General features: G+C 32.8%; 4 protein-coding genes and 1 long non-coding RNA gene across 7 annotated transcripts; 3 read left to right on the forward strand and 2 right to left on the reverse strand.

Moving 5' to 3' along the window:
• Positions 1–2498: 2498 nt before the first annotated feature.
• Positions 2499–4078, reverse strand: bigmax (helix-loop-helix-leucine zipper transcription factor bigmax). Its single transcript, XM_088038451.1, has 3 exons — positions 3748–4078; positions 3321–3703; positions 2499–3272 (listed from the first exon to the last, which is right to left on the reverse strand). Exons 1-3 carry the CDS (start codon positions 3824–3826, stop codon positions 3084–3086), a joined length of 651 nt encoding a protein of 216 aa, XP_087894577.1. The 5' UTR covers positions 3827–4078; the 3' UTR covers positions 2499–3083.
• Positions 4079–4427: 349 nt separating this feature from the next.
• On the reverse strand, positions 4428–8996 carry dmpd (F-box protein dampened). 2 transcript variants are annotated; one of them, XM_088038450.1, is made up of 5 exons: positions 8844–8996; positions 8713–8784; positions 8219–8517; positions 6155–6599; positions 4428–6108 (listed from the first exon to the last, which is right to left on the reverse strand). In XM_088038450.1, exons 3-5 carry the CDS (start codon positions 8474–8476, stop codon positions 5336–5338), a joined length of 1476 nt encoding a protein of 491 aa, XP_087894576.1. In that variant the 5' UTR covers positions 8477–8517; positions 8713–8784; positions 8844–8996; the 3' UTR covers positions 4428–5335. The 2 variants fall into 2 exon arrangements, with proteins under 2 accessions (XP_087894576.1, XP_087894575.1); XM_088038449.1 differs by having other exon boundaries at positions 8713–8996.
• Positions 8997–11149: 2153 nt separating this feature from the next.
• LOC148173012 (uncharacterized) lies at positions 11150–13539 on the forward strand. Its single transcript, XR_015770304.1, has 4 exons — positions 11150–11171; positions 11308–11355; positions 11434–11606; positions 13450–13539. It is a non-coding gene; the product is annotated as an uncharacterized LOC148173012 (long non-coding RNA).
• LOC148173013 (uncharacterized) lies at positions 13507–15163 on the forward strand. Its single transcript, XM_088039313.1, has 3 exons — positions 13507–13711; positions 13764–13981; positions 14440–15163. The coding sequence occupies exons 1-3, from the start codon at positions 13635–13637 to the stop codon at positions 14973–14975; spliced, it is 831 nt and encodes a 276-aa protein (XP_087895439.1). The 5' UTR covers positions 13507–13634; the 3' UTR covers positions 14976–15163.
• A 1600-nt stretch (positions 15164–16763) lies between these two features.
• Positions 16764–18732, forward strand: Orc2 (origin recognition complex subunit 2). Of its 2 annotated transcripts, none has more exons than XM_088038351.1 (6): positions 16764–16892; positions 16984–17148; positions 17200–17319; positions 17365–18150; positions 18200–18433; positions 18485–18732. In XM_088038351.1, exons 1-6 carry the CDS (start codon positions 16886–16888, stop codon positions 18676–18678), a joined length of 1506 nt encoding a protein of 501 aa, XP_087894477.1. In that variant the 5' UTR covers positions 16764–16885; the 3' UTR covers positions 18679–18732. The 2 variants fall into 2 exon arrangements, with proteins under 2 accessions (XP_087894477.1, XP_087894478.1); XM_088038352.1 differs by having other exon boundaries at positions 18477–18566.
• The last annotated feature ends 16 nt before the right edge of the window (positions 18733–18748 follow it).

Raw genomic sequence — 18748 nt, forward strand, 5'->3', positions numbered from 1 at the left:
TCAATTTTTTTATTTTTGGCCATAAATCGTAAACTATTCGTCCGATCGATCTCAAATTTGGCCAGTAGATAGATTTCGAGCTTCTCTTTCGACTGATGCAAACATAAAGGTATAAAACGTCGTTTTCACCTTGAAAACAGTGATTGGAAATCACTCCAAAATGGCCTCTTTAAAACAGTTTTTGGCGAATGTCTCGTTTATTTGTTAAGCAGATTAAACAAATTTTAGCTCACTTTACGCAGAATGTCACGCTGAATTCAAAGCTTTAAGAATTTTTAATTTTCGTCAACAAATAACTGAATTATGGCCGTTTGAATTTTTGGGTTGTCGCTAGAGGGCCAAATTTTTGAGGTTCGAAACAATTCGTGCTCAATATCATCTCGGAAACTATTACAGATATTAAGATGCGGTTTGTGCCATCGTTCTTCTCGCAATTTTTTACATAAGAAATAGTTGTTAGATTTTTCAAAAGTCAAAATTTGCAAATTTTTGCAAAACTTCATGACTAACACTATGCCAAACTTCTGATATCGATGTCTCGCTTATATTTCGGAGAAAACTTGAGTTATTTTATTATACATCAGTCTATACATCACTCTACGCAGAATTTTCCGCAGATTCCAAATCTGGAATTAACATTCAGATCCGACAACAAATAACTCATGGCCGATCAAAGTTTCGGATAGTTCATTTTCATTTTTCCTCATTTTTAAAGCTAAATACATATTTGAATTTGAAATCTTTAAACGTTGCCACCAAAACTTGGTAATTTTTACTATTTTGGGAAGCCCCGTATCTCAAAAACCAGACTCTAACTAAAAATATCCAAGTTTGACTACTGAATCACAAAAATTTGCACCATTCACGAAAATATGTTACTGCCGACTTTTAACTCCCTCAACAAAACCACCGCGTTTTCCCACTCCGACGTTGATGGACATTCGTGCTACTATCGCTCTGTCCAGATGTGTATTCGCATGCTGAATTGTTAATCCCATGGTCAAGCAAAAGAGTGTGAAAACACAAGCGAATTAATCTTTAAAAAAAACGGAACGTGGATGCGCAAATTCTCCTATTTTCGGGTTAACAAAGGAGTAAAGATGGCCCAACTGGTACTAAGCAGATGACCCGGAAACTTGCCAAACCTCAAGAATTTAGAGGAACACAAACGTTTCCACAGCTCGTATTTCAGGCAGCACGTGCAAATAAGTTGTGATAAATTTCTTAATTACAACATTGCAGATGTGTGGATAAACTCATTAATTATTGCAAAGTTTGTTTAGAGGTGTTTTTTCTATCAGCTTATAAAAACAGGTGGAAAAAATTAGTATTTTTGTTGAGTGTTGAAAATGAGTTCCACTTTCAATTAATTACGAAAACGGTCACACCGACCTTATAAATTATTGCGTAATGTAACGCCATTATCATATTTCCACAAAACTCTTTTTTTTTATTAAATATCCCAAAATATTCCTTTGGGAATCTCCCGCAACATTAATTGAGAAAACAAAGTTTGTTTCATATTCAAAAGTTCCCGATTTACAAATTTGATAATGTAGGGAACAGGGCGATTTTACTTCCCTTCTTACCTTCGCAGGAAGGAGAATTGATGTAGGTAAATGCTGTGAAGACGCATGTTCGATAAACAGATGAGCCGTAACATCAGGTGCTCGATGGATAGAATATCAATTCTACTCTTTTTATCACTCTCAAACTATAACAAGTAAGTTCCTCTAGCACAGCAAATTATTCATGATCAGGTTTATTCCGACACTGTAGTTATTAAACTGAGTTATTCAAAACTCAATATTTCTTTTGATACTCTGCACTGTTGTAGATAAAAAGGATTCAAACTATTGATTTTAACACCAAATAAGAAGAGACATAATGTAATAATGTAAATAAATGCAATGAAGGTGACGGAAACTGTGAAGACACAATTTGATTGTTTCTGAATTCTGATCAAAGACTGCAGTGCTTGCAGTCGTAATTGAGTTGAGCGCAGGTAAAAGCATCGAAATTCAATTAGGACCAAGCAAATAATAATTTTTGAAAAACGTGGGATTCACTCGATGCTAAAGCCCAGTGCTAATAAATTATTGTCAATAAAATGTGGTCATATATTCATAATTATTACAAAAATGTAGGCATTATTTTCGTGGCGAAATTAATCTTGGAAAGCAAATGGAAATATTGCTGAAACCCAATCTGAGGAATTATTGATTTTTAATTATGGCCACTTTAAACTTTTTATGCTCGCAACTGTTAATTCGGTAAAAAAAGAATTTAAAATTACCCGCTCAATATTCTTTAAATAAAAATGATTGAACGTCATCCTGATTCAAAATTAGATTAATTAGCGCAAGAAAAATCCAAAAAATTGAAAGCGCGAACTTTAAAATTTTAAATTGAAAAAATCTTCATTTGAATGCCAATATCTCTTTCAGTTTGCTCTTAATTTTTGTGATGGAATGCGGACTAAAGGTAAACACTTCAGAAATGGTAGACTTTTTATTTCTCGTTAAAAAGGACTTTTTCAATGATTACGTAAATATACCAGCACTGGTAAAGTCCTCGCATAAAAATACAGTACAAAGTGTAAATAGGAAATTCCTGGACATGATAAAACATTCAAAGACATTCATTTCAACTCGGCTTAGCCTGATATCTAAGTTACTTTTTTAACAATATCCATTCAAAAGTGAAAGAAATATCGTTTTTTGCATAAACTAACTCACATTTCCTAACTTTTAATCTACGTGAGATCAGAGTGAACAAAAAGTGGACCTTTTTTTTCAATAAATTGCACAATGCGCTCCTACGTTAAATAAATTCAAATTGAAATTAACTTGACTTTAACTACAGAAATGTTGAGCAATGAAGCAGCCATTGTAAGGCATCAGCATGTCCAAAAAAATTAAACTTCTTACTAGATAAACAGAAATTTGGTCACATTGTACTTCTGTAACATCAACAATAACAAAAAATGTAACGTAAAAAGCTCTACAATAATGCAACAAATAAAAAAATAAAGATATTTATCAAATTGTACCATTCATGGACATAAATAAACGTACCATCTGCTATGAATTAGGTGGCTGATTCCTGATATGGTTGTTGTGTCTCCTCAGTACTTGCACAACTGTGTCCTTTAAAGTTTGAGGTTTACAACATTCCTCCAACCAACTGAAGACACCAGCTGATAGTTCAGAGAAGTTACTGACAGAGACATTACTAAAGGTAAGGAAAAGTTGTTCCATGATTGCTTGAAACTAAATTAACATTAGCAAAAAACCTGAATTTTTGAACAAGAACATTACCACAGAAAACTTGACTTCATCAGAAATCCTAGTTTCTGTATGACCAGGTTGTGTCTGTTGTGCTTTGACTATTTGTTCATAATTGGTCTGCATGATTCGAAGAGCTACAACTTCTTTTCTTAAAGCGTTTCTTTCCTCCTCTTGCTTCTTCTTCTGCTGTTGCAAGTACTGGATGTAATCTATTGATTTTTGCAAGACTGTGGCCTTGCTTAGTTTATAACCAGACACATCTGTTTGTTGACATGTAGGCACCAGTTCTTGCAGAGTGTCATATCCTTTCTTGATGGCATCTCTTCTTTTTTGTTCAGCCTGAGTGTGGGCCTCTCTTCGTCGTTCTTTATAACTCATTGAAGAAGGCTTGCTATCAAAGTCATCATCATCATCTAAAAGTAGCTGTTAGCAATGACTTCAGACCAAGACAACTCACCAGAGTTAACAGAAGAGGAATTTCCCAAACCAATAGAACCAGTGCTGTTACATCTCGTAAACGTGTGATCTCGTGGCATGTTGATAACAAATTAATTAAACACAATTATACATGCTGGGAGGTTAGGCTGGATCAGGAGTCAGGACATTTGTCTCTTGTAAACTTTCACTTCACTGTTATCACTAAAAGATAAGGAATTTAGCTGTTGGAAAGTGGGAATAAAAGCAGCAAGGACTAATAAACAATTCTAATCGGAACAATCAAAACAACTAACATAAAAAGTGCACGTTATGCAATCACACCACCATTGTGGTGTATATTGAGTTGCATAAGTATCAGGAGCCAAGGATAAATAAGAAAGAAATAATTAAAAAGACCTGTTTAATCTAATCAGATGTAATAAATCAACTCAATAAAGAAACAAAATTAAAGTTGTTAATTAAACGTAAGCAAAATTGGAAACAGGAGTTATCACAACAACTTATGGCGCCAAATTTTGGATTAAAACACTACTGGTCAGAAGTTAGGGACGAGTAAACTTTTTTTCAAAAGTTGAATATATTTGAAGTATATGAGATTCTTTGTGAATTCGGCTAATTTACATTTATTGCATAATAAAATGAATAAGCATTTCTTGAAATATGTTATCAAACATATTAAAAAAGGTAAATAAAATTGGATTATCACACAAATAATTTATTAACTAAATAAAATACGGGTACATAGGTACATATATTAAATTTGAAAATAGACATTTTTTTCTTTGTTTATTCAATTTATACTTTGTCAATTTAATTCTAGTAGTGTTTATTATCACACCTATCTCTAAATATCCAAATAAAATAAAAGGACACTTTATATTTAAATTAAGTTAAAACTCAGTTATTATAGTGTATCAACGATGTTTAGTAAATTAAACTACCTACAAACTAGTGAAATTAGTAAACCTGTTAATACTTCATGCAAAATATACTATGTAAAGCATGATATTCTTGTAATATACATCATCAATTTACACTGTAAATAATCGATAACTAACCTATCGTTAATGTTTACAAAAATTAGACTAAGTAAATTAAAAATTAATGTTGTACTCGAAATTGTAATTGTATGTTAACATACTTAAAAAATGGCAGTGTCCAATAAAAGAATTTGAAAAATTAATTTGGACCCTACAAATGAAATCCACAGAATATAATACACCTTAGCAAATTTTATACAAAATACAAAAAGGGGCAAGAGAGTTTGTAGTCTATCACACATAATGCTCTAAACTGGCTAGCAAATATGGACACTTCCTGAGACACAATATACAACAGACATGGAGAGCATGTAATACTTTTTAAAGCTGAGAGTTATTGTACTTCTACTGTATGTTGGTGAGGAAAGGAGGGGGTGATTGAAACTAAAACCTCGCTGTGCTCAAAAAAGCTTCAAAATTTACGGCCAACGAATAACACTGTACCAGTCTTAAAAGGCAGCTTTTAAATAAAGAAAAATGAATTAACTGTTTACACCTCACTACGAATGTTGAAATTAAGCTCTGCTTTCTCAAGACAAACATGCATCCTTTGAAATTCCTCCGCGATTAAATTTTTGATCTTTTTGTGTTACGTCCCTTTACGATCCTGCGCGTTTTTTTACTCGGAGGTACCCTTGTAGGTGTCTCTATTGTTTCATTTAATTTTCTTTTGGTACTTATAGTACTGGTGCTAGGTAGGTACGGTTCTGGCTCAGCCGGTCTTACCACCTCTTCTTCTAAAGGAGGAAGCTCGGATGTCGATTCCTCAGCAACTCCAGGAATCGGAACGAAATCAGAAAGAGGTTCTAAACCCAAACCTTCTGGATTCACGCCTTGATTCACCAAAGCTTCGAGTTCTTCAGGATGAGGAAGAACAGCGTTACCACAACTGGTGCAAAATAACGGAGTAGCTGGTGATTTAGAACGCCAATACTGAAGTTCGGTTTTACACTTATTCAATTCTTGTAGAAGAGTGCTAAACTTTCTTGAGATTTCTTCATTCTTCTTTTCGTTTTCGTCCATACGAGACGCATATTCAAGAATCTGCTTTTGTTGCTCAGCTAACTGCTTTTGTTGCTCAGACATGAGCTTCTGTTGTTCTGCAGCTTTCTGTCTGCAAGATCTCACATCCTGACGCAGGATAGTCAGCTGACTGTTGTACCTCTTCATTCCTTGTTTTATTTTCCTGATCCCTTTACGTAAGACGATATTAGACTGTGGTGCTCCTTCCGGTGATGGCTCAACATTAGCTACATCTTGTGGTTGGTTCTCGTTATCTTTCGTTTCTTCCATATCCATAGAATACGAGTCCAAACACAAGTAGCTCTTTGAACTTGCAGCTACAACAACAACATGAATCATTTACTACAACACCTTCATACTCACATGGATAACTCCCAGCAAAATCGAGAAAATCAGTATTAAAATACGCAATTTCTGGTAAGTCCGGTTCGATCTTTTCCTTGAAATACTCCATTGCCATTGTCGATAGATCAAAGAGTTCATCTGTGACTTTATAAGGACGCGCCAATTTTGGTGTAACTTTGATATAGTGTAAAATGTGAAAAACTTCATCTAAAATTTCACCAGGGAAAAAACAACAGTGTTTACGTTCTATGTGTTTTCCAAGCGACATCTGAAGAAGTGTTAATCTCATGTGAAGAGTTTCTATGATGTCACTTTCGCAAGCCAAGTGATGGTTTCTTCTTGCGCTTTCACGACGAGGCATTTTCTTTTTGATATCATGGAATCTATCGAGCAGCTGATGTTGCAGACGTTGAAATGTGGAGTTCAAAATATGGCCGCAAATACGATCGAATCTGGTGCACACCTGCAGAGAAATTTTAATGTTAGAACGGCACAAAAAAAGATTTTAGTGTTGCTTGTGCCTGCAAACTTTCCTTACATAACTTATTTAAACTAGGTGACAAAAAAGTTGGTGTAATCAATAACAAAAACCTGTCTTGGATAAACATATACATTATTATCAAATTATGCTTGATATGCATAATAAACGCGAAATATTCATTGCAATCATGATAATATAATTTTAATTAAGAATGAGTCAACGCCTCATCTTATTTTAATTTTTTTTCCTCAGTTTAGTATTCGTAACTTTGAAATTAATTGTTAATAATTAAATTCATTGACAAACCTAAAAATACGTGGGTATTTTTAGCTCACATGTATTCGTAGAAGAAGCAAAAAGTTTAATCTACTTTTCGTGTCTTAATAAAATATAAATGAGTTCTCGCAAGATTATACTTGTTAAATAGTGTGACGCTGCGTCCAAAGACTGCAGCGAGTTTCAACTTGTTTTACATTAATTCAAGATTTAATGGTAGCAATCTAGTTCTTAGTCTTTTATGATTTCAAATAATTTAAAGTCATGTGTTTAGTTATGCAAATTTAGTATTGTCTTATCCAGATCGGATCCAAGTTTGATTTGGAGAAATGCCATCATTGGAACAATTTACATAAAACTGATATCAATGTGGAAGAAACCAACATTACATGAACCCAAATTTCTTATGTGCACTCAATGGAATAACAGTAACTTGAAAGGTTGGAATAAATTTGAAAAAGCCCAAAACTTCCTGGAGTGTGAAATTAAGTTGGCAGAATTATCTATAATCTACAATGAAATAAAACTATGCATATTTGTTTTTTGGTGAAATTCAACTTCTGTATGATTGTTGCCATCTGTTTCATAAAATAATTTTATGAATATGCGAAAGATAACGGATCACCATCCTATACACAAAAATTTAAACTTCTTCATTTTTACAAAGCTCTAATCATAAAGTTGAAAACATCGTTAAAAATCAGTTTATTTTACAAAAGAAAAAACCAAAATAATTTCAAGATCAAAAAGTTGGTTTTGGCAACAATATTTGTATTTTCCTCGTGGAAAAGCCAACAAATCTAATGGGTCAAGGTAGTTTTTGCAGATTAGCTAAGAAAAACCTTCAAGTTATTGCAAATATGTAGTTAAATTTAGATGCTAACGAATCTTGACTTGTTTCACCTAATTTAGAGATGACATAACTGCATGAAGAACAAAAAATACCTACTTTTTGTTTTCGACAGAAAAAGCTAAAATAAAGTGGAAGTTTATAGAACCCAATACAGCAAAATAAACAGGAATGACGGTGTAAAAAGGTACAATGTTTGCATAACGACCCAACTCAGTAATTTTCAATGATAAATCACAATCCTTGATTTTAAATCAGTTACAAGCATCTATGCAATGATACTTTGACATTGATATCACATCCTTATTAAAACAAAACTATTTTGTTAAATTCAATGTTGCAGTTTCATCTTATTTAACAGTAACCAAGGAAGAAGACCTTTAGTTACAAATAGTAAGATCACCTCTGTGAATACACGTGACAGAAATAGGGTCTTTTACCCCTTACAACTAAAAAGACAGGAAAAGATACTTACAAATCTCAGTTGACATATATTTTTGTAGGTTAAATAGCCAAAGATTTTCTCAATAACTTCTTGAGGTAAATCTAAAAAATTGGGCTTCTGAGTGCCACTTGTACTTGGAATGGCTTTGCTGCACTGTCCTTGGTGACTACACTGTGCAGCAGCTGTACTATTTCGAGTGAATTTTGCTGGACCATTGTCTGTATTAGTTTGTTCAAAGCTCTCAGAAGTCCCACTGTTCCCAATGGTCATCTGCCTTGTCGAAACCATCTTAAGAGTTTCTTCTAAGCAACTAGCAAGTCACTTTACACCTGAAGACCCAAGTAAAATAATTTTTCTTTGTCAATAAAACCAAGTTAAAACCTTACAAACCAAGTTAATAGGTTAAATCAGACATTCAAGCATCCAACTAATAATAAATCGTGCTAATATTCCACGCAGAGTTAAAACAAATTGAAATTTTTTACGGATATGTCATTGCAATAATCAAAAATGGATGAACCTACCTGAAACAGCTTTTCCCTTTCATTTGCGAGTGGATTATGCATAATCGCGTATTTTTAGTGGCATTTTCGAAACTAGAAGAGTTGGAGAACGGATTTCTGTGTGTTTTATACCAGTTATTGAACTATTTTACCGAACAAAGACTTCACAATGTCCTCATCGGTTGCCAAACGTTAGATCTAGATCCAAATTCTGTAGATCGGAGCGACGAAACTCACTAAACCAACACCGCCAATCCACCAAACTGAAAGAATGAAAGTACCAAGGCACACGCGTGAATGTAGCTGACCAATCGAAACGCTTCTCGTTCTAAACACAACGTTATGGCACGAATTTAAAATTAATATTACAAAATATACAGTTGATTTAATAGTTTCGAAGAGAAAAATTTGTAAATGATTTTTCTTTTTTCTCTTGTTTATTTCTTAGAAGGAGTTTCATGTTTCACTATTTTACCGAACAAAGACTTCACAATGTCCTCATCGGTTGCCAAACGTTAGATCTAGATCCAAATTCTGTAGATCGGAGCGACGAAACTCACTAAACCAACACCGCCAATCCACCAAACTGAAAGAATGAAAGTACCAAGGCACACGCGTGAATGTAGCTGACCAATCGAAACGCTTCTCGTTCTAAACACAACGTTATGGCACGAATTTAAAATTAATATTACAAAATATACAGTTGATTTAATAGTTTCGAAGAGAAAAATTTGTAAATGATTTTTCTTTTTTCTCTTGTTTATTTCTTAGAAGGAGTTTCATGTTTACTTTATTTTTTACCTGCGTAACAAACATTCTTGGAAAATGTTATGATAAGAACGTAATACTTCCTTGTGTGTTTGTTATTTTGAATACAATGACTGAAATTAAATAGTAAATAACTATAAATTTGAATTGTTTCAGAAATTTCAAATTTGTAGACTTTGGTGGGGCACATACATTCGTATTAATATATTAGATTTAAATGCAAATGAAATAGCAAAAATAATAATTAAAAATAAAAGAAAGAAACAAGACTTAAGTTTTTTAATTTTTATAATGTTATATTCAATTTGAAACAAAAAGTAAAAAACCTTGCAAAATGAAGGTAAAATAACATTTTATTAATTTTATGTTACAAAAATGTAAAAAAAGTGCAAGCAACACCATTAAAAATCGAAAGCCACAATTATTTTTTAGCTCTAAAAAAGTTCCTTGAATATCACCTCAAAAAGAAATCATAACAACATTTTTTGGTCAATATTTAGTTCAATTCGGAAGCAAACTTGCTCAATTTCCGCAGCATTTAACGCTGAATTCTAATTCGTGCTCAACATTCCGGTATGTCAACAAATTTTGGGGTTGTTCATGTTAAATTGCTATTTCGTGCCAGAAAAGTCTAATATCCAATATTAAATTGTTAATTTGCTAATAAGTCAATTTTTGAACACAATGCGATTTCAATTTTATAAAAAAGATAACAGAAAGGTGCAGCGTTCGATTTTATTAATTCAGAAATTAGAAACTTTTTATTTTCATTTCCCAAATTTTCAAATCTCAGATTTTACAACAAATATGTAAGCAAAAAATTAAGATTTTTTAACTTTGGTTAAAAAAAAATCAAAATAATTACTTAAGTCAACAGATATGTTTGAATCTGAAAGAAAACAGGCAAACTCTGCATTCCAATACAAGCTATTCAATATTTATGCATCAATAATAACTGCTGACTAAAGAAAAAAAAACTTTGTTTTTTAAGCATTTGAAGCAAAAAAAAACAAATGGGCTTTACTATTAGTATTGATAAACTGTGTATTATGACATAACTATCTAAAAAAGTGTTTTCTAATGCTAATCTGAACTGAATATCAATTCTATGAATTCCAGACTTTTCCGAGTTTATTTCAAGAATAATTAGGTATTGTCAATTTTTCTGAGAAATATTGATACAAAAGCAACCACCTACTACAATATTCAATAATCACCACTGAAAGACGGAAAAATGTATTTAAAAAAAATCTGTTAATGCACGATAATTTTCAATTTACTTACTTCTGTTTGAGGTAATCGATTCTAAATTATTTCTGGGTATATTTCTTAACTCAGTATCAGAAAATAATATTTGTTCAAATTTAGCGTGATGAAATTTTTATCGTCTTTTAAGTGCTCAATTGGCCTTACCATTTTAGAATATTTTGAACTCTTTTTTGATGATTTTTAACAATATTTCGTCTATAGCTTTTGATATACAACACAGGAGTGTCTAAAAATTGAGACATTTAAAGATACTATACTTTTTTGAGAAATTAATTTTTAATTATAAACATTTGTTTGAGGCTTTACTGAGATTTTTTAAAAATCAATATTTTTATTGGATTTTGGGACTTGATTTTTCCTATGTTCTGTTCCAGAATACCATATTTTAATATTGCTCGCATTTGCTAGAAAAAACATCTTAATGTGTGGCTATAACCACCCCAGTTGGGACAAAAATCAATACAATAAAGGAAAAAAAGAATGAAACTAATAAAACATGTAAACAAAAAAAAAAGCGTCATAGGGTTTAACCCCTTGGTAGTCCACTCTTCCCTACGACCCAATTTGAAACAATTCTAGTATCCACTAGTTTTATTCAGTATTTAAATTGTTCGAAAATTAGAACGAGTTATAAACCTTCCTAATAACCATTTATAATTTAAAATAAATACCACCTATAAATTAGGCTCCTTTCTTTTCAAATAGATAATTATCTGCGCATACGGGTCTGCGCATATCCTCCATCTTTTTCGTTCGTTGTGTGTCTTCCACTAGTGACATTTCAGTGGGTACCCAACTCCATTTTTGTTAGAATATTGTTGATAATGATGTGTTTGATTTGTCGTAGAAATCCTCGTTTAATTAGTAGAAAGATGAAGGTAAGTGTTAATATTTTATTTCATATTCATTTGATACAATTTTTGGTACGGTAGCATCATGACAATCCCTATTTTAGAAAATTGGATTGTTTGTAATTTTACCATTTACAGTTGGGTGCATTATGAGGGCAAACTGTAGATATGGAAATTCTTAAATCCGCTTCGGATTTTTTGAAATAGGGGCTCGACAATACTATTGGCCAACCATTGATTACAAGTGCCAATAATAAATATTTCGCAAACAATGCATAATCTCTTATTTTCATTTTTTTCTAGAGTGTTGAAATTCGATTATGCAATAAATCAGCTCATCTCATTTTGTTTCTAAGTTGATATAAAAAATAAAACTTGTTGATCCCTGATCAGGAAGAACAAGGACTTTTACCTTCTTTGTGCCAGTTATCAGTAAAAAACAGCTCTTGCTGGTATTATCTCCAATTTCTATATTTGAGTTAATGTTTCTTAGTAAATACACAGAATATTGCATAATGGTGTCCCAATCAATGTTTTGTTGTTTTTGATATACATTGCTGAACAATTAGTTTGAATATTCAGTTCTCTGTTTACACCACAGACATTTTGGTGCATGTAAGTTCACATTCGTTTCCATTTCCTTTGATTTTTTAAGTGCGGCTATGAGGCAATACTTTCTAGAAATTCCACGTCTAGATCAAACCATTAATTAAATTACTTGCATTTGAACAATATTCTTAACAGGAACTGTAAAATGAGTAATTAAATACGTCGCCAACATTCATCAAATTGACACAATCTCATGAAATATATTCATGGGATGACAAAGATAACATTTGTTGTTTACATGGTCTGTAGACTTCCTGGAATATTTAGGTTGGCGAGAAGTTTTAGCTGTGTCATTCTAGCAACTATTTAAATTGCCGAGGGCAATCAAAGTAAAATTATTATAAACATGTCACACAAATGACAAATTGCGTTAAATTGAATGTCAAAACACCTATCAGTTTCAAATGTGAGGTTATCACCTGTCAAATTGTCAGTAATTTTGATTTTATTACCCTAAAAGCAGAGGCGCTAAATTTGCAATTTAATAAATTTAATAAATAATATGCAGAATATTTCACTGTTGCATTATTTTTAATCTTAACAAAAAGAGCTAAAGATTCCAAGGCTAGACTTAATCGTCCGTTTTAAATGTTTGTTTAATTATGTTCACATTATGGACTACTTTCAAAACTACGTCTTAAGGGCAACATTATTTGTTACCACATGTCCACATCTACAACAAATCATCTCCAGAATTCAGTTTTATTAAGGAAAGAAAAACTGTTGAATTATAGCACCGGTTTGTTTTCTCTGTTAAATAACCAAACGTTAATCTATCGCTAATCACTTTTCTTATTTATGTGAGTGTTGATAAGCTATGTCTACAAACTTTCCGCGGAGCTTACTACGTATTTACAAACTTCAACCTATATTTTTATGATAAAATTGACATTTTTAATTGATTCCGAAAACATAAAAATTTGAAATTCAAATATCCTTATAAATAATCAAATAATTGTAGTGTAAAGTCCATGCTGGATGGAAAACCACGGGAAATCCTGTTCCGATATAGTGGAATCTCGTTGCTACGAAAGTTTACATGGATTTAGGTCTCGTTTCGGAAGTCCTACTGTACTGTTTGAATAAATTTTGAATAGAGCTAAATTTGTAACAAATAAAATTTTGTCACGATCCCCACTTATCTATACAAAGAATCATATTAAAGTGCAAATGAATTAAATCAGCAACTTGTGCCAAAAGGAGCTTGGCGCTGCTAACAATACTTGACGTAATTCTCATATGATTTTATTTTTGTTTACAGCTCAGTAGAACGGCAAAGGCGTACTCCTAGAACAGACTGCTTGGTTCTATCGTTAATATTATTAAGTACAAATTTCGTGTAGTCGTAACCGACAGTGTATCGATATTAATTTGGGTTTTTGGATTATGTTACCACAATCTAGTCGATAGTACTAAATTGATTGATTTGTAAAACCATAAAAAACGATGGCTACTCAAGAAGATCGATCTTTGTCCTCGGGAATCTCCTTTCCTCAGTGGATGAAGACAAAAATGAATGATAGGTAAGGTTTAAACAGATTGTGAAGTTAAAAATTTATCTTTCTTTCTATTTAGATCCGATTTTGAACAGAGTGCTTTTTCGCCAACTGAGTTGGATGACAGTTTCATGTATTATTATCGCAGTAACAAGAAGAAAAGTTTTAGCGAGCAGTCGAACAACTCCATTTCTGCAGCTTTGGCAGAACGACCAATTACCGCTGCAGTCACCGGAGGCCAAGTCGACATTTCCAAACACACGCCGTATTGCCAGAAATTCTTGCAAAGGACTGTGGGTAAGTCGGAGTGCTACTAATGCAAAAACAAACGATACCTGTTACCTTTTATCAAGCTTCTGACGTAGCAACAGTACAATTAGATGTTGACAAAACCTTTTATACGTAACGATCTTAAATAACTCGACGTATTTAATGAAAAAAGCAAACACAATAAAAATAGTCTAACACTGTTATTAGATGTAGCCGGTAGTCGAGTGGACGTGTATTGACCAACTTCTGGAGTGTTTACCAAAAAATCGTTCAAAACATTGTTGTTGAGTAAACAGATCGTGCAAACAAAGAGTTGGCAGTGTTATAAGTTGAAATTACATTGTGTACAATGGTTGAACCGCTAGAATTTGGTCCTTCACCTCTAACTTCTCTCGGTACTCAGATTTTAAGCAATTTGTCATGTTTCCGTCATTTTCAAGTAATGTTTAGATCGTTCTGTCAATGGCAAAATTAATTTTTTTCAGATACAACCACGGCTCAGAAAGTAAAATTCCCGTCAGCCACCAAAACCAAATCCAGTGGAGTTGATGATGGTTTCAAAGGAGAGGCCGCAATGTGTGGTACTTCCGTTGTTCGTGTGGCACATCAGATGGTGACCGGAAAAGCAATCCGTGGCTTCAATATTCAATCAAATGATTGTGATTTGCCTCCAGAGGGATTCAATCCTTCCATCAGAAGAGGTAGCAGATCTTTGCCAGCGTCACCTCTGTCATCGCCGTCTTCTTCGCCGAAAAGCTCCCGTCGGGTTAATAAGTATTTCACGGGACCTTTTGTTGATTCAGAAAACAATCAAGGAACTTGGATTCTATCGAATTTGTTGACGAAAAGACAGACTGTGTCGCAGTCCATGGGGCATATTGCTGAGGAAGGAAATGAGTTGAAGCACACAGCTTCGAATGCGAGTATTGATGAGATTACTGGGGGAAGAAAAAGCACCGTTTTCATTCCAAAGCCATCAGAACTAAGAGAAATGAATTTTTGGTCACCCACTTCTATGTAAATTAAAGTTTAAGTTGTATGTTTACAGCAGCCATTATTATTCAGTGGTGTTGAAAGCAATGTGTTATGTTATTACTTCGGATTAGTTGGTTTTTCTTTAAATCATTTTAGGACTATTGATTACTTTTTGTAACTTGTAATCTAAATGCTCATTATATTTTAATTAATAAAAATACACTTTCGTTAAAAGTTTTTATTTTGGATACCCGCCCATCTACATTGTATAAGATTAAAAAATCTTGAACTCAATCCAAAAGCCGGTTTTTACGGGTTTCTGCCTTTTAGTGGAAAAATTGGTCGCACGTGGAGATGAAACACCGCTTGGTGTATTTTTAAATATCCACATGTGATATTAATAGACACGATTACAACATATTAACTTAACTCCTTTTTCATCGACCACAAATTTGTGAAGACCTGCATAACGAATGTTTAAAATTTGTTCAATCATCGGCTTTCAATATATCAGTGATTGAAAACCGAGACGTATTAGGCGAAAAATAGAACATTTCTTCAGAGACAGAGGATGTGGAACACGTGAGCAACTCACTTGTAATTCAAACGAAAGTAAAAAATCTCAAATTTTTAACATCATCGAAGAGAAGTTTAATTATCTGAAGCAACGCACACAACTAACTCTGTTACATCAGCACTGATTAAAGTTGATGCTAGAAAAAATATAACAAGTGTTAAACATAAGAAAATAAAAAAGTGCTTCGTATGAATAAAAATATTCCTAAACCCAATATGTAATACCTACCAAAGAAGTTCAAAATTTTCTATTACATATTATTTGTTGTTCTGCCAACGCAGCGCGTGAAAATTTTCCTTAAATTTTGAATTCCTCGATTCAAACATAAATAGACTGAGTTTGTTTGCATTCTTACATTTGTAGGTCAAATAATTTACATATAATACGTTAAAAGTTTAGGATTTTTCCGAAAATAAGTGATTTTTTTGGACCGCTTCACACACCTACATTTTTTATCTTGCCAAAATTTCTATTTCCCAATATATTAAACATTCAAATGAAGATTCCAATTGTCTAGACTGAAAATCATGTAAATTAGAACTGACAGAGACTGAATTCTTTAAAGGTGCTGCAAATTTAGCTCAAGTACCAAATATTTCGTGTTAAACTAAACTTTTAAGTCGATACTTTTAAATATCTCATAGATTTTATTGGGAGAAAAGGCTAATTATCTAAATAATTATTAATTAATAAATATTTTCTTACGTGTAAGCAGATTTTTTTTTAAAACCCTCAAAATAAATAAGTTTATAAAAAGGTCAAATCTCTTAGACTAAAATAGGCAGGTAAAATTTTTACAATGGCTTTTATTAAAATGGGTTCTTTTAGTTAAAAAAAATGCTAGTTTTCTTAGTTTCATCAGTCAAAATTAAAAAAAAGAATTTATAAGTATACCAAACATTCAAATTATTACAAGTACTATGGAAAAATGCTGCAAAATTGGTGGATGCGCCAAGTGAAATTTCCAGTTGTGGTTGCTCATGGTTATCTGATTTTATACTTTTTTTTGCATGATTGTTATGTTACGCTACTGATGTAGGTATATAATAAGGGAATATTTTTTGAATTGAACACAAGTTTTTAGTATGCAATAGGAGTGAAGCTAGGCGATGTGCAATGTCAATGCGCACCCAATTTTAAATTTAAAAACATTATAGTCAAATAGAATTTGACTTAGGAAAAAACAATTATTACAAAAAAACTTGGTTTACTATTTAACAGGACATCAAATTTAATTTTTACTTGAGTTGTAAAACTTTTATAAATTGTGACATTGACATTACTGACATATGACGTTTATATGACACTTGCGAATGGCGCCAATTTCTTGTAACAAGGTTGTTTTCTGTTGCGTTTGATTTTTGCGAAGCGAAATTCCAATGGAAGGTTTGTCATCTAATAAATAACTCACAAAAACAATTTTTATCCTATTTCAATGTATTGCTCATATAAACTTAATTCTAACCCAACTTTTTAGAACCTGAAAGTGCCTTTTCGCCCCGTCGCACAACTCGTAAAACAAGATTACACAAAAAAGCTCAAGAATCAACATCGGCAACCAAATTTTCATACAGAAAAGTAAATGCTAACTCCAACAGCTCTAGTGAATCAGAATTAGATGATAACATAGATAAACCTCAGAGTACGTTATTTGATCCGTTGTTCTCTGTTTATATAACATTACAGTTTTTAGTCTTACACGAAAACGATCACGTCTCTGGTGATAAACTTTTTACATTCCAAACTAGGAAAAAATGTGAAGCAGTCATTCAACCTAAAACGCCACATGCTGTTAGAAATAAATTCAAGAAAGGTAAGAAATTTGGTGTCTCTTTTGAGTATTTATTGTTGTTTTTAGGTATTGCAGCAACGATTCAAGGTGATTCAAGTGAAGCTGATTTTTCTGATAGTGGCAGTGAGTATGTAGCATCACAATCAGAGGAAGAGTCTGAAGAAACTGCCTCTGAGAGTGATGACGACGAGCCTGTTTCCAACAAACAGAAAACGATCAGAAGTGATTTGAGCAAAGTTGGGGTCACTAAAAAAGCCAAGAGTTATACTATCAGCACTGATGACTACTTTTCAAACCATTCCTCAAAAAAGATATTAACATCCAATCATACTTTGGATCAGTTAGAGACTCCAAGACTGCCCCAAGATCAATTACAGAAGCTTTTGTCTAGAGTTAAATTAAGTAAAGAACACAAATGTGCCACAGAGAAGTTGGTAGAGACGAGTTGTTCTTATTTTGAAAAGTGGATGTACCTACTTCATGAAAATATCAACATTTTATTATATGGTTTGGGTTCTAAAAAGGATATTCTCAATACATTCCATGAAGAGCACCTGAAAAACCTTCCCACTGTGGTTGTAAACGGTTTTTTCCCATCTCTATCCATCAAAGACGTTCTTGATGGCATCATTCTAAACCTTCTAGAATTAAAGGAGAACCCAAGCAACATTTTTGAAGCCTGTGAATTAATAGAACGCGAATTTAGCTACATTCCAGACACTCATCTGTACCTCATTGTCCACAATATTGATATGATGAGAAGTGGTAAATCCCAGAATGTCTTTGCAAGACTTGCTGGTGTGAGCAACATTCATTTAATTGCTTCCATTGATCATATAAACGCACCATTGAGTAAATATGACTCTTAACTTGTAAAATGAGGTCTTATTAATTGTTTTAGTTTGGGATCATTCCAAAATTAGTAAATTTAATTTTACGTGGTGGGATGTAACAACGTTTGAGTCATACCGCGATGAGACATCTTTTGAAAGTTCGATGATGGTGCAAAGAACAGGAAATTTGGCCCTGTCTTCACTCAGAAATGTTTTCTTGTCACTAACGAGCAACTCGAAGGGTATTTATCTGATTTTAGCCAAGTATCAGATTGAAAACGGAAAAAAACAATACTATCAAGGTAGTTCAATAAAAAAAATTTTCATAAAATTGTACTGATATAGTGTTTTAGGGTTGGCTTTTAAGGATTTATACTCTTTGTGCAGAGAAGCTTTTTTGGTAAGCTCGGATCTCGCGCTGAGAGCTCAATTGACTGAATTTGTGGACCACAAAATGGTGAAGTACAAAAGATCTCCAGACGGTACAGAGTATTTAATAATTCCAATTGCTAACACCGTTTTGCAGCAGTTTGTGACTGAAAACTAAACTGATTTTGCATTTTGATATCAAAAGAAATTAAATAAAATTGTTTTTAATCTCCGCGCTCATTTCGTTC

This window comes from Gnatocerus cornutus, chromosome 6 (assembly GCF_029298725.1).
Source record: "Gnatocerus cornutus isolate USDA-ARS CGAHR chromosome 6, icGnaCorn1.1, whole genome shotgun sequence".
Taxonomy (NCBI): domain Eukaryota; kingdom Metazoa; phylum Arthropoda; class Insecta; order Coleoptera; family Tenebrionidae; genus Gnatocerus; species Gnatocerus cornutus.